Raw genomic sequence first — 15,227 nt, forward strand, 5'->3', positions numbered from 1 at the left:
TTATTTCTACTGTTAATTACTTCAGACCCATGTTATTTTCCCATTAGCTGAAGTCAGCCATTTTGCTGAACTTCAGATGATAAAACTCAGCATCTCAGTCTTGTCTAGAACTCAAAATACGTTTATTGCTTTTAATATACACAAACAACTGTCATTATTTTGCATGTATAATTACATACATACCAGCATACTCAAAATAAATACAAATACTGGGACACGACTTCTGATGAATTTATTTAGACACATTTTGTGTTTTCCCTTTCAGTTGTGGAAGATGAGTGAAACACAAGCCGTGCTGCATTCCACTTTCATAGTTACGGAGTAAGCCAAAGAGCAGAACATCACGTAGCAAAACCTTGAAGCAATATTTTTCCATTAACTGATAGTTAAGAGCAGTATTTTGATTTGCTTCTGCTATGCATATGTACACCAGCCCTCTCTGGGAGAGGACTGCAAGTCAAATCTAAGTTACTAGTATGAGCGAATAGCAGGTGGAACAGTTGAGCAGTCTTCTTCATTCAAAGTTCGGTCAATTACAGGTCTGTATTTCAAGGTAACCTAAAATAAAAGAGAAAGGGAAAAAGAAAAAAATAAGATAAAGACATCTCACGTCTGACCAAGACAGGCCAGTCAACAGGAATGACCAAGTAGCACAGACAACAATTACTTATGTTACGCCACTTCCCCATTATTCATTTAATTCAATGGAAAACAAACACAGGGTAACCCTTAACAAACATTTAAGTTCTACCAACTTACCAACCAACTGAATCTATTAAAACCAAAAGCCTGATCAGAAATGGTATTGGAAGACTATATATTTAAAAAGAATGCTATCAAAAGGCTGACCAACAGGACTGCTTCCTGCTGACAGGGAGATTCTCAGTCAGACTCGGCTTACCTTCCCCGACTTGACATCCACATACGAAAGGGTGTGCTTCCTCCAGTGCTCTTCAAATGGCCTCTTCTGTTGGCCTTGGAGTGGCTTAGAATAATCATACTCGTCTACACGTAACTAAGGAGAAAATGTTAAAATAGACAAGAGATAGGTATCTGCAAATCGCTTTCAAATCACTCTGCTGGTAGCAACCGCAATGCAATGCATCTCCTAACAGCCAGCAAGCTTTATTTCAATATTGCCCATGCCAAAATTCAAAGCCCTTGTTAAGCTTCAGTACTAAAATCACATTCCTTACACAGAATTATTCTGCCTTCAACCCTGTTTACATATTCACAACCTTATTATTACTCTAGTCCTGTTCCAGACCTCTCTGATCATTCTAATGTATGCATTAAACTACTCTTCTCTCAAGATCACTACCTGATGTTGCACGTATGGGTCCAGTTTCTATATAATAAGCAGAGAAGATACAAGGCAGAACAGATGAGTCTATGAATAAAGTGCACCTTAATTCAAGACTCTGAAGACTCTATTTTGGAGAAAGTTAGTACTTAAATAATCCATTCAGGACACATTAAAAGCAAATTCAATCCTACATCCAGACTACATAAGATACATACCTTATAGTCCTCTCTGGCATGAGCGCCTCGGGACTCTTTGCGAGCCTCAGCACCATAAACAGTCTGCAGGGCACAAAGCATCAGGTTTTGCAGTTCCAGGGTCTCCACCAAATCAGTGTTCCACACGATACCTAGTAAAATCGGAAACACTATGGAAGGTGTCCTACAAAAAAGTTTCTTAATTTACTTCTAATCTAGTGCTGATACTTAAAACCAAACCAGTTCATGCTCTACAGAATTGCAATCACAGTACTCAGTATTACTCGGTATTTCCTGGAAGGTTCTACACTGATACCTACAACCTCAGAAGTAATCTAGAATTACTACAATAAGGTGTCCAGGTGCACTGCTGAGTGCATGTGCTCTTCTGAGACCAAGTTATAATACAGATTCTCACCTGCTTTATATAAAACAATTCAGTTCCCACACCTCATTTCAGTTGATGGGATGAGGCCAGATGGTTATTTATATTTTTTAAGTGGATGTCTAAAAGAAAGCCAGCTTGCTAGTTATACAAGGTTCCCCTTAAGTATCTCCAATGCAGACCTCAAGTTCTTTACATGAATATACTTCATTTTATTTCCTACGTTAAATCACATTTCTTTTCTTGATGCTTGGTGAGAGCTGGCCACAAGAGACTGTTCTAATTCTAAATCTAATTCAATGTTTGAATGCATGTCTAAAGAAGGACACAGCAGCTGGACAGAAATACACAACTTGAGCAGAGAAAGCCTACACCATCAGAATTCATCAAGTCTTAAGATATACTAAGAGACACAATAGTATCTATGTGAAAGCTATCTGCTCAGATGAATAATTCACATTGAGCATTCAATCTAAAACTAAAGCGTTTTGCCACCTTTTTGCAACTCATGGGCCTCTGCAAAACATATTAATCAAGTTGTTCTTAGTATACGAACAACTTTGCATCGTGTTCTTTGAAGCAGTATGCAATTAGAAAGTGCCTAATAAGATCAATCACTTTGCTGATTTCCATGCTCAGCAATCAGAGATCTAAAGATTCAAAATAGTCGAGATCTCTACCCAAAATTTTAAAGAAAACAGAAGGTCTATGGAAGGAAAACAAACAAAGCCACCTTTCTCAGTGAGTACAAGGTAATTCTTTGCTATCAAATTACCTCTGTCAAATGTCTTTAGATGTGCCAAATCACGATAAATTTGGCTAAGCTTTTCACAGCCTTCTTGTAGGATAGAGCCAGTACGAAATACAGCAGCATGGCTTTGCATTGTCTGCAAGATAGTAAAAAGAAATCGATTTCATATGCTGTATGTGCACAATATTCCGTAAAATTTAATTCTAGCAGAGCTTGACACAGAGCTTTTCTGACTTCAGACACATTTGCAGCCTGAAGAAAATATTTTCTGTTCACAGAAACAGGAAAACTCCCTCTGTTATACAGTGATATAACAGAAAATTCACAAAGGGGAGAAACAGCTAATGAAACAGAGATGCAGTTTTATGGGACACATGCAACCTTCTCATACTCCTTTTTATTTCTGCAAAGCAAATTCTGAACAGCGTGCTTAGTAAAGTGATCACTCCATCTCTTCTGCTTCCAGTTTTTTCCTACCTTGTACTTGACCAAGCCTACCTTCTGCATGTTAAGTCGCACTTCTGAAGTTCTTATGGTTCCATCAGCAAATCTTAATTTGTCAAGATTAGCAACTGATTCTTCACCAGCATTTGGTTTAATGGAGGGGATTGGTTCTCCTATTAAGAAAATCAGTCTGTTTAGTATGTGAACGTTTCTGGCAGATTCATAAAGTCGTAATGATTGTAACCCATATGTTTTCTTTATCTGAAATACAAGTTGACTGCAATTTTCCCAATCCTATGGTATTCATAGTACTTTTAAAAACAGAGTTCCAATGGAATATTTTATCTTATTTTTATTTTCCTGTTGGAATGGAAATTTTAGGTCAGGCTAAGTTCTCCTGCTAGCTTCTTAAAAACGGCACTTAGTGCAAATTCTTCTGAACTATACAATAACCTTCACTGGATGTAGCTCATTATTTTCCTCCTATACTTGCCTAGTCTTCTCACCCCCAGACCTCCCATCTTCTCTTGGTCCCTAATAATGACCAGGATTCAGCCAGTAAGTTTGGCAGCTACATGAGAGTTTTGCGTCTTCTCTCCAACATTAGAAACCATCTGTTGCTGGTTGACAAACATCATTAAACTAAACAAGCAGGCAGTATCTGACCAGCACACTTCATCTGTGTAGTTCTGCATTCAGACTAGTAAGAAGTTTCCCATAATTTCAGACTCAGAGGAGCCACAGGACTAATCCAAATAAAACGTTTGTGCAACCCAGAGACAACAAGCACTGCTAGATCTAAGGGGAATACATCACAGACCACTCCATATTTGCTGGGGCAAGGGGGGAAGGTAGAGGCTTGCTGCTGTTTGTTTTTAATCAGCCTCACTCTGCACAGTCATAAAACTAGGAGAAAACAGTAACAACAAGTAGAATTCAGCCACTCTTGCAATGTAACCATCTCTTAGAGTATTTCGTTGTTTTTTGGTTTTGCTTTGTTTTCTTTTTAACTTCAAGTTTAGTAGTTTTTAAAATAACATACAGCAGTGGTCACACACACACATAGAGGAAGAGCATGTTACAATTTTTACTATTTTTTTTCCTATCACTTGCATATGTAGTCCACCTCATACATCAACAAGGTGGCAGCAAATCCCACTAGATGAAAAAAGTGTAAAAGCAAAGGACACTTATGCAGAATAAGAAGTGCAGAATGTAGGGTAGTCAAGTGGGACTTGATGCAACTATGGGATGAAACTACAGCATAGGAGGGTGATGGAGCACTGGAACAGGCTGCCCAGGGAGCTGGTGGAGTCTCCTTCTCTGGAGATATTCAAGACCCGCCTGGACACCTACCTGTGTGACGTGGTGTAGGGAGCCTGCTTTGGCAGGGGGGATGGACTCCATGATCTCTAGAGGTCCTTTCCAACCCCTACAACTCTGTGATTCTGTGAAGTCTTCAACATCATAGTTTACTGAACTGTGCAAAATTTCAACTGTTTTTGCCAGTAGCACTGAGAGAACCAGTGGTAAGTGGATTAGCTCACAAAGCGAGCCTTAATGACAAGCAGTAGCACAGTTAAGAACCTGCATACCAGTAGTATAGATTCTTGCATTTTCTAGCAAACAGTAGTCCGGGTCATGCCTTCTGAATGTGAAGTAGGTAGCAACTCATAAAGCAAGTAGCAAATCGTAAACACCTCCATAATAGTAAGACTAATACTAACACTTACCAGGCTTGCAGTTCTCTGCAATAGTAAGGGCACAAGCACGACCAAAGACCACCAGATCCAAAAGGGAGTTTGCTCCAAGTCGATTAGCACCATGGACAGATGCACATGCTGCTTCCCCACAAGCATATAAGCCAGGTACCACCTTATCCTCACCGTTCACATGTGTGATCACCTATCATTGCAGACAGCCAATTAACACTCATTTCTCAAACAGCTTAAGAATTCAAGCCTCAAGCATTTTTCAAGTGCCATGTGCAAGTAAGGACGAAACACCATCTAAAGTCTTCCCCAAACCTAAATCTAAACTAAGGTGTTAATAATAACACTACGTAAATACAGATAACACTGAAATTATGATTTCTTCAACAATACATAACAGAACCATATACTGTTTTGCAGTTCTGCAGAATGTTAGATAAGCAGAGAGTACAAATCTGACCTGAACACATTACCAAAGGAAAACCTGTATATAGAAAGTAGGATACAATGAACTAGAAAATAAATACATCAGCTGACACCATCAAGCTGGTATTTAACTAGTCTGAATTAAAGAAATCTGGGATTATAGGAGTTAAAGAGAATTAATACGCATTAGCTCAATTGTAACAGAATCTTAGTTTGATCCCTCAACTGCATCATATCCTCAAATTGAGGGTCAGAATTCTTGACAGATACGACAGCAACTTCACTTTACAAGTTTCCCAGAGCTTCATCTCCAGATGAGCTGGAACATGATTTACAAAATCAAACAGCACTGTGTGTTTTAAAATGTTTTAACATTAATGTTATTCAGGTCTCTCATATTTGTATTTTGATAATAATTTCCTAAAACCAGATGAAAATTCAGCCACTAAAAATGATCTGTATTACTTACCTGTCCCTTGTAGTTAGTAGGAATACCTCCCATATTATAATGCACAGTAGGCAGAACGGGAATGGGCTCTTTAGTAACATCAACTCCAGCAAATATCATAGCTGTTTCTGAAATCCCTGGGAGACGAGTTGCCAGCTGCTGGGGTGGTAAATGGTGCAGCTGCAAATACACATGATCTTTTTCAGGGCCACAACCCCTATAAAATAAAAATTCAGGTATTTTGCAAATGAACTTCTGCACTGCATATCACCTAGTATGATGAAGCATTCAGTCTGAGGTTTTATTAGAGTATTTAACTAACCTTCCTTCCCGTATCTCTATGGTCATAGAACGAGACACTACATCTCTGGAAGCCAGATCTTTAGCAACAGGTGCGTATCTCTCCATAAACCTTTCACCTTGACTGTTAATTAGAATACCTCCCTCTCCACGACATCCTTCTGTTATGAGGCACCCAGCCCCATAGATACCTGCAAAGAAAGAAAATAGCCATCAAATAAGGGATTTGAGAATTTCCTAACCAAAATAAGCAGGACTGCAGGAACAATGTAATGCAAACGGGTCACACAGCTAGATTTTTTTCTGCCTTAGTATTACCTACTAATAACTGTCACCTGTGGCCACTTAGAAACAAGTACAGTTATTCCTATCAAGCATTCTTACAAGACAGCGAGCAAAGTGTGCCCCGGTGGCGCAGTTGTAGGAATGCCGCTTGCAACACCGGAGGGCCTGGGTTAGAATCCCCCTGTGACGCAAGTGGTAGAAGTGCTGCTCTGCTACACAGGAGGCTCGAATCCCGGGGGTTGGACTCGATGATCTCTAAGATCCCTTCCAACCCGCACAAGACTGTGAGACTATGAGGTAAGTTCATTTGGAAGACTTGTGGTATCTAAAATATTACAGCCAGAAAAGATCTGCACCTGTCAATATGTAAGGAGAATTTTACAGAGATTTTGTTGACCTTCATCAATTACTTTGTTCAAGATTTCAAAGTAAACCAAAATTGATCACCTCAAGTTCTGCTTACTCATCTTTCTTGCCTCTTCTCTGCACTATGACAGCACAAAATGGCTTCAAACTGTGTCAAATGTAAAAGCTTATTCAGTAAGACCTTCCTTTTCAGTTTTCAGCACTGGTCATCATAGAAAAATAAAAAAAGCTGACATCCCACACATCTGATAATTATATTAAAATCTATGGAATTACCAGTTAATAAAGCTTCTCTGATTACAAAAACCGCAGTTATGTCAAGTGAACACTGACATAATATAGAAGTAAACAATACAAAAAAACTCATCACTTGCCAAAAGTTAAAACTCCGCATTTATTTAGCAACAAGCAAAAATTACAGATCTTTATTTCTTAGTCTGTGACTACTGCTGTCTCCAGTTTAGATACTGATACTGGGCTGCAAAACACTGGTGAAAAATATACATATTTACTTCAACTACTCCATTTTCACAGAATATTCTTATGTGAAACTCCTCAGGCATAAGAATCTGTCCCACTATTCCCTTATCCATTATTAAACTTTTTATTTTGAGCACAAGAAGCAGCACACATTTCAGAGGCAAAGGAGCTTTAACTGGAAAAAGCAGCACCTTTATATTTAACATGGGTATTACATCAGCTGTGACCTCTCATGTGGGAACAGTCTTACTCTTAGATTTATATTCTACAAGAGATGCAGACAAGTCTGAACATCCCCTTATTGGCAACTAACGAAGAAATGAAGCACAGCGGAAAAATGCAAACTGACTTAAGCACATTTTAAAACCACACATAAAAATTTTTCATCATACTAAAGAAGTTACCTGTATTACTTAATAGTCTATAATTATATTCCATACCTGTAGGGTGAAACTGTACAAACTCCAAGTCCTGGCAGGGAAGGCCAGCTCGTGTAACCATAGCGGTGCCATCACCCGTACTAGTGTGAGCAGATGTACAGCTGAAGTAAGTACGGCCATACCCCCTGCAGAACACACACAGTTAAAAAAAATTAACCAAAAATATATCAAATTGCAGTGCTCAACGATGCCGTCTGCAAAATGATAGAACTAGAAAAGAGCAATAAGCACAATACCTAAGGGATAACTACCTAAGAGTAATACCAAAACACCTAACTTCTCCTCAGTTCAACTAAAACAAAAGAAAACTGATAAAGTCCTGTTATTGTCGTTAGTCATTTTTCAGATGAGTTTGACTAAGTTACTTGAGAAAGATCAGTCTCCATTTTAACTATTAATAGCAGTTTTAGCAAAATGACTTACATTTATACACATATATAGAATCACACAATCATAGAATTACCCAGGTTGGAAAAGACCTTGAAGATCATCAAGTCCAACCGCAGCCTAACCAGTACCCTAACTCTAAAAACCCTGCACTAAATCATATCCCTGAGCACCACATCCAAACGGCTCTTAAATACAACCAGGGATGGCGATTCAACCACCTCCCAGGGGAGCCTATTCCAGTACCTAACTACCCTTTCTGTAAAGAAGTTCTTCCTAATATCCAACCTAAACTTGCCCTGGTGCAACTTGAGGCCATTTCCCCTCGTCCTATATGGGCCTGATTTGATGTGTTTAGATTTGAAAAGCTGCTTCTCTAAAATTCACTGTTACTAACAGTGGATTCTCATGCATACAGCAAAGATATTAGCTTCCAATGTTCCTGAGCACTGCCAATACTCCCAAGTTTCAGGATAAAACTATCACAAGAAATATTAAACTACTTATTGTTTAAAGCCACTGTCATTTTAATAAAGCCAAATTTCAACCAGCAAGCTCATTTTTCTGTGCAAGATGTTTATAAATGTATCTGTCATATTGAAACAGGTAAGAAACAATAAGCAGCAGAACACTAATCCAAGCAGTGCTCCAACCCATATACAAATTTCTACAACCAGTGATGTAAAGTTATGCTTATCCTCTGACAGTTTCACCCCACAGGGATCAGACTAACAATTCTGTCATCTTAATACCACAAATTCTCAAGAGTCTTGAAGAAGCTGTTTACTACTGGAAACTAAGAAACTTACAGAGATTTACATTCTAGATTTTACTTCTCGGAAAGGGTAGTCAGGCATTGGAATGCACTGCCCAGGGAGGTGGTAGAGTCACTGACCATGGGAGTGTTCAAGAAACGTCTGGATGTTGTGTTGATGAGTATGATTTAGCCGGGAAGTATTGGTAATGGTTGGACTAGATGATCTTCTAGGTCTTTTCCAACCTTGATAATTCTGTGTGATTCTCTGTGTGATACTTTGGTAACATCGCAATAATGTCTGCTTCCTAAAGCACATGTTTTTTAGAAATTTAAGATCATTTGGACCACACATAATGATCTTAGACGTTTCAGTTTTATGCCGTTATTCTGGAATTTACAGTTAGACCTCTTATTAAGTTTATTCCTCAGTACAAATGTAACAGATGCTTTTTTGCATACTAAGTGATTGAGTTCAGTTACACCGCTTTCAACTGAAGGGAAAAAAACAATGCTGCCTTTTTTTAACTCAAGTCAGTACGCCATCTCCACACTGTGGAATCAGACACGTGTACAAGACACGCAACCCTCTAAATAGCAGCACTCTTGATTTCAAGATAAATATTACATTACCCAGTGGCAATGACAGTGTTCTTTGCTCTAAAGCGATGTATGGTGCCATCTTCTATGCAAAGAGCAATAACACCGCGACATTCTCCATTTTCCATCAGCAGGTCCAAGGCAAAATATTCAACAAAGTAGCTGGTATCATATCTTAGAGACTGGTGGGAAATAAAAAAATGAATGAAGAAGGAACTTTAACAGCAACAACCCCACACACTTAAGTAACCTCCTCAGAATTGTCCAGCTGCAAACAGACTGTATCATAATGGAAAAAACAACCTCCCACAGACTCTCAGAGAAGCCAGTTTCCTCTAGAAATCTCCGTAAAAATCTACTAACGAGTCTGATCTAGCTCAAATGCATAGTCACCAAACCACTAAATTCTGAGAATCCATAGCTAGTCAGGAAGATGCATTTTCACTGTGTTTGGCAGCACTTCAGTCAGTTGTAGTGCCTGTTTCTTGTACAAGCATATATTACTAGGTCTCTCAGAAAAGCAGAATACATCTCTGGAAGCTATAAACAGCCAGCAGGAATCATCTGCTAAACAGATTCTTTAATGCCCTCAAGACTCAGAACTGCCAAGCATTTCTACATGCTAAGCATGCGTAACCTGAACGACAGAAATTAGCTAACCACTAAGTACATAATAGTTAGTTACTAGGTACTAACTTCAGGTTTCAAGCACTTTAGCACCAGTTAAAAAGAATGAAGTCTTTTCAAAGTTACAGTTAATAGAATCGACCTGACCAAATGCTACAAGTCTAGTAATTTATTTCCATAGAAAAAACTCTAGGAAACCATGTTGCCCTTTAATTTCATTTATTTTATGCTTCATTTCTCCCTGCCCCCTAAGTAAAAAAAAAAAAAATGCTGCTTGGTATCCTTTATCAGAGTCTCCCAATGCCACTGTATCGGCTTTTTTGGAGGAAAAAAAAAAGGGATCTTGAGGAAGTATTAGATAAATCCTGTCTGGATCTAGTAAACAGATACAGAAGCAGTAAAAACAACTACTTCAGACCACAAAACTAACACCTACTTAACATCCACTGTCTTCACGACAGACATCTGTTACAAACACAGTCTTTCAATATATTCCAATTCCTGTGTACTTCTGACAATAAAAAGTAAGCATCACCTAGCCTATACCCTTCCACAGTGCCTTGCAAAGAAAGGAAATTCTCCTAGATTCTTCATTGATAAGCATGAAAGTTTTTTTTGTGTGTACATCCAACACCAAAAAATACCACTGAAAAAAAAAAAAAGGAATTAAAATACCACCAAAACTTACACAAAACAAACAAATCAAGTTTTACTTCACAGCTCCTTACCCTGCCATACAGAGTATGCAAGAGTGAGTGTCCCGTCCTGTCTGCAACACAACAGCATCTGTGAGCCTGTCCTCCTTTTCCAAACTGAAGACTCTGTCCACCAAATGCACGCTGGTAGATTTTTCCTTCCTCTGTTCTACTGAATGGCATCCCATAGTTTTCCAGCTGTTAAATCAAATACAAGCATCAGTTGTGCATAATAAGCAGCAAGTTACTTCACTGTGTTTCTAGTGAGAAGACCATTCTGAGCGCTAGTCCATTATAAATAGATAGCATAAATGCCAGCAAAGCTCACCTCAATCACTGCAGCTGGAGCTTGCTCGGTCATGTAGTGTATGGCATCCTGGTCACCCAGCCAGTCAGATCCTTTCACTGTGTCATAGAAATGCCACCTCCAGTTGTCGTCTTCCATGTTTCCCAAAGCTGCATTGATCCCCCCCTGAAAATAAAAATACGTTTTCCTGGAATGAAATCTGTGAAGTACAGCTTAAGTAGGTTCCCCTGGTTTCTGTTAGAATTTCATATAATTTATGTCTCTACATACAAGTAGGTACAGATTTAAAGACGTTGTGAAAAAAAGGCATGCAATTTATCATTTTCACATTGCCTCTTTATCATAGAATGGCTTGGATTGAAAAGGACCTCAAAAATCATCCAGTTTCAACCCTCTTGCCGTGGGCAGGGCTGCCAACCACCAGACCAGGCTGCTCAGAGCCACATTTATTTTGGAATAAAACAATCTCCAAAGCTATGTGGACAGCAACAAAAAAAAAAGAACTGAATAGAAGGTACACATATAAATTCCATTGAAATTATTTTGGAGAGATATATAATATTTCCAGAGGTCACACTGATATGCGATGCTCCTGTGCATATCCATATCACCTTTCTTACAGTAGGTATTTCTAAGCATATGTTCTGCCTCATTTCTCACCTGTGCAGCAACGGTATGAGACCTGGTAGGAAACAGCTTAGTAACACATGCTGTATTAAATCCAGCCTCAGACAAACCAAAGGCAGCCCGCAGGCCTGCTCCTCCTGCACCCACAACAACTGCATCAAACTCATGGTCCACAACTGGATACTGTGTAGAAATCTGGAAAATAAATAAATAATAATGTGTTTGTTATCAAAAGTATTTCAAGCTAAGCCGAAGTTATTCATACACACGCAATGTATTTTAGCAACTAGATCTCACTACATACTTGAGCACAACACTCCCCTAACACAAGCGCTGAATGCAACACAGAGAGCTGTTTTCTTCTGTGTCTCTGATACAAGAGATGTTAACTAATCTGTTACTCAAGACAGAGAAAAGTATGAACATACCGAATCAGAAACTTTTGTAGAAGCACTTTTCTTTCCATCGACTGTAAAGTGGAAGTTGCGTGCAAGAGTCTGGCATGCTGCTGGCCACTGCAGAAAGAAATCAAGATAACTATTATGAAACAAATATTTCAATGAGGAAGAATCTCAGCATACTCAACTATTCTGTGTTACAATAACCATATACTCAACACTGATTCCAGAATCATAGAATCAGCATTGAATAGTTTGGTTGGAAGGGACCTTGAAGCTCATACAGGTCTCACATCAGAGATCGCTAATGCAGTATCAGAACTTCTCTATTAGTGGTATCATCCTGGAGCATTTTTAGACTGACTTTGCTTTTCCCAGGAACAATTATAGCTGCAGCCTAATCACCCTGCAGTTTCAAACCCTAACAAGCAAGTCCTCCTTCCCCATCACCTCCCAATAATCACTTCTCCTAAGTGAAGTACATTACCCTTCAGTTGACCCAGCTTTATCATCTCTTTTACTGTTTCTTCAAATGATCTTGCATAACAGTGAATCTGATGTGTCATCAAACTTGCTGACACACTTCTGTTTTGTTGTTGGGTCATTGTTGGTTTTTTTAATAGCCAAGGGAATTGTTTCTTACCTAATTAAACAAGATTAGTATTAACAGCTATTACTAAATAATTCTATTGGCACTTCTTAGAGAAGCGACTCCTCCGCTTCCACCTTGCTCTATTACCACATACTGGGACAATTCCATATCCACCTTACTTTTATTAAGTCATCTTCATTAATGCTGCACATACAGAAACAGATTAAGTAACTGACTGGCAACCAAATGAAACTGAAGTACCAGAAGTGATTTATCTGCAGAACAGCTCACCAACCGATGTCACACCACATTAAAAATGGATGCCCTCACCATACAGAAAGTGCTTCAAAGGCCTAAGATCAACCAAAGTAAGATGAGCAGAAGTAATTACCGTGACAGGCAGCACACTTTAAATGTGATAGCCACACATTCCCTTGCATATCCTATTGCTTGTCTCATATGTGTTGCTCTGACAACTGCACAGCTCCTAGTAATAGGTGGTGTTTATTTCTTCTAGGTGAAGAACACTCCAAAAGAGTAGTCAAGCACTGGAATGGGTTGCCCAGGGAAGTGGTTGAATGACCATCCCCAGAGGTGTTCATGAAACGCATAGATATGATATTAAGGAATGTGTTTAAAAAAAATAAAACCAAAGGTCCAATCAGAGCTATTTCACTGGCATTCAGGACATAAACACACCCTTTAAGCCTCTTTCTCCTATTAGGAGTCTCTCTTCGGCACGTTTTATTGTCATTAAGGTTAGAAAACACCACTCGGCTCATCTAGTCTGACTGCCAACCCATCCCCACCATGCCCACTAACCATGTCCCTCAGTGCCACACTCACACATTTCCTGAACACTTCCAAGGGCAGTGACTCCAACACCTCCCTGGGCAGCCTGTGCCACTGCCTCACCACTCTGAGAAGAAACTTCTCCTAAAACTCAACCTGAACCTCTCCGGGTGCAATCTGAGGTCATTACCTCTCATTTGATTGTTGCTACCCTAAGAGAAGAGGCTGACTGCCACCTTACAAGATGGGGTCAGGCGTGCTGTGATCTTTCCCTGCACCTCTTCTATCACTCCAGGAACAAGAACAAACAGAAAGCTCCCATTTCTCAAGATAAAAAAAGCTGTTGGGCTGCATGATCACCACAGGTCTGTTCCAACCGTTCTATTCTCAGCCTTCACTAATGACCCTCTACAGATCAGCCCAAGTAAAGCTGTCAGAACGCTTCGAGGCACACTCCTCGCACAGCCAGGCTCCAATAACATGGACACCGTCCAGCTTTCCACGAAGACCTCACAGAATCACAGAATTGTAGGGGTTGGAAAGGACCTCTAGAGATCATTGAGTCCAACCCCCCTGCCAAAGCAGGTTCCCTACACCACGTCACACAGGTAGGTGTCCAGGCGGGTCTTGAATATCTCCAGAGAAGGAGACTCCACCACCTCCCTGGGCAGCCTGTTCCAGTGCTCAGTCACCCTCACTGTAAAGAAGTTCTTGTGCACATCTGTGCGGAACTTCCTATGCTGTACTTTCATCCCATTACCCCTAGTCCTATCCCCACACACTACTGAAAAGAGACCAGCCTCACCACTATGGCTCCCACACCTCAGGTATTTATAAACCTGGATCAAGTCCCCTCTCAGCCTTCTTTTCTCAAGGCTAAACAGACCCAGTCCCCTAAGTTTCTCCTCAGAGGGGAGATGCTCCCGGCCCTTCACCATCTTAGTGGCCCTCCGCTGGACTCTTTCCAGCACCCTGTAGGAGCGAGCAGCACGGTTTCTACCCAGAGGCCTGGCCAGGAGGCTCTAGATCCGCAAGTCGCTGCAGGGAACGGACCTTTGCCGCGTGCCCTTCAACCGCTGCCGCACCCGCAGGCTCTCAGCCAGGAAAAGCAACGGGGCGACGCCGTGCTCTGGCACCCCGAGCAGCCCCCAAGAGCCCATGGCCTCGCTCCAAAATAAAGACCAGCAGATACAGGCCCCAGCCCGGGTTCCCCCACCAAGGTCACGGTGGGGACGCAGCACAGGGGATGCCCCGAACGCTGTTCCGACAGCGACAGGACACGGAGCGCCCGGCCCCTGCACGGGGGGGGGGATCTCGGAGCCAGCCCCGAGGTTTCCTGCTCAGCCGGGCCGCCTGCAGGAAGAATCACACAGAATGACCCGGGTTGGAAGGGACCTCAAGGATCATGTAGTTCCAACCCCCCTGCCTGGCAGGGCCACCAAACATACACCTTTACTAGATCAGGTTGCCCAGGGCCCCGTCCAACCTGGCCTTGAACATCTCCAAGGACGGGGCATCCACAACCTCCCTGGGCAGCCTGTTCCAGGGCCTAACCACTCTCCTAGTGAAGAACTTCCCCCCAACATCCAACCTAAATCTTCCCTCTTTCAACTTAAAACCATTTCCCCGTGTCCTGCTAAGAAAGAGGACAAAAGGAGAGGGGGTCGGACTCATACGATCCCTGCAGGCTGAGGACACGACTCACCGCCCGCACCGCCGGCCGCATCCATCCCTTAGCCAGGCTGCGCGACGCCAACACCACCGCCGCCATTTCGCACCGGGCCGAAGGAGCGCACAGCGCGCATGCGCACGGTCGCCGCTACCGACGCCGTTACTTGGAAGGCCCCCGCGGGACAAACCAAGCGGCGGGCGGGGGGATGCCGTCTGAAAAACATCCCCCCTGTTTCTCTC

General features: G+C 41.2%; 1 protein-coding gene across 1 annotated transcript; it reads right to left on the reverse strand.

Moving 5' to 3' along the window:
• Positions 1–105: 105 nt before the first annotated feature.
• Positions 106–15,105, reverse strand: SDHA (succinate dehydrogenase complex flavoprotein subunit A). Its single transcript, XM_015854268.2, has 15 exons — positions 15,022–15,105; positions 11,963–12,049; positions 11,568–11,729; positions 10,929–11,072; positions 10,634–10,798; positions 9,312–9,460; positions 7,538–7,662; positions 5,989–6,157; positions 5,688–5,883; positions 4,814–4,985; positions 3,135–3,253; positions 2,661–2,772; positions 1,522–1,652; positions 902–1,015; positions 106–558 (listed from the first exon to the last, which is right to left on the reverse strand). Exons 1-15 carry the CDS (start codon positions 15,085–15,087, stop codon positions 472–474), a joined length of 1,998 nt encoding a protein of 665 aa, XP_015709754.1. The 5' UTR covers positions 15,088–15,105; the 3' UTR covers positions 106–471.
• Positions 15,106–15,227: the final 122 nt, after the last annotated feature.

Source organism: Coturnix japonica, chromosome 2, assembly GCF_054131305.1.
Source record: "Coturnix japonica strain WE chromosome 2, WE-NBRP24, whole genome shotgun sequence".
NCBI classification, from domain to species: domain Eukaryota; kingdom Metazoa; phylum Chordata; class Aves; order Galliformes; family Phasianidae; genus Coturnix; species Coturnix japonica.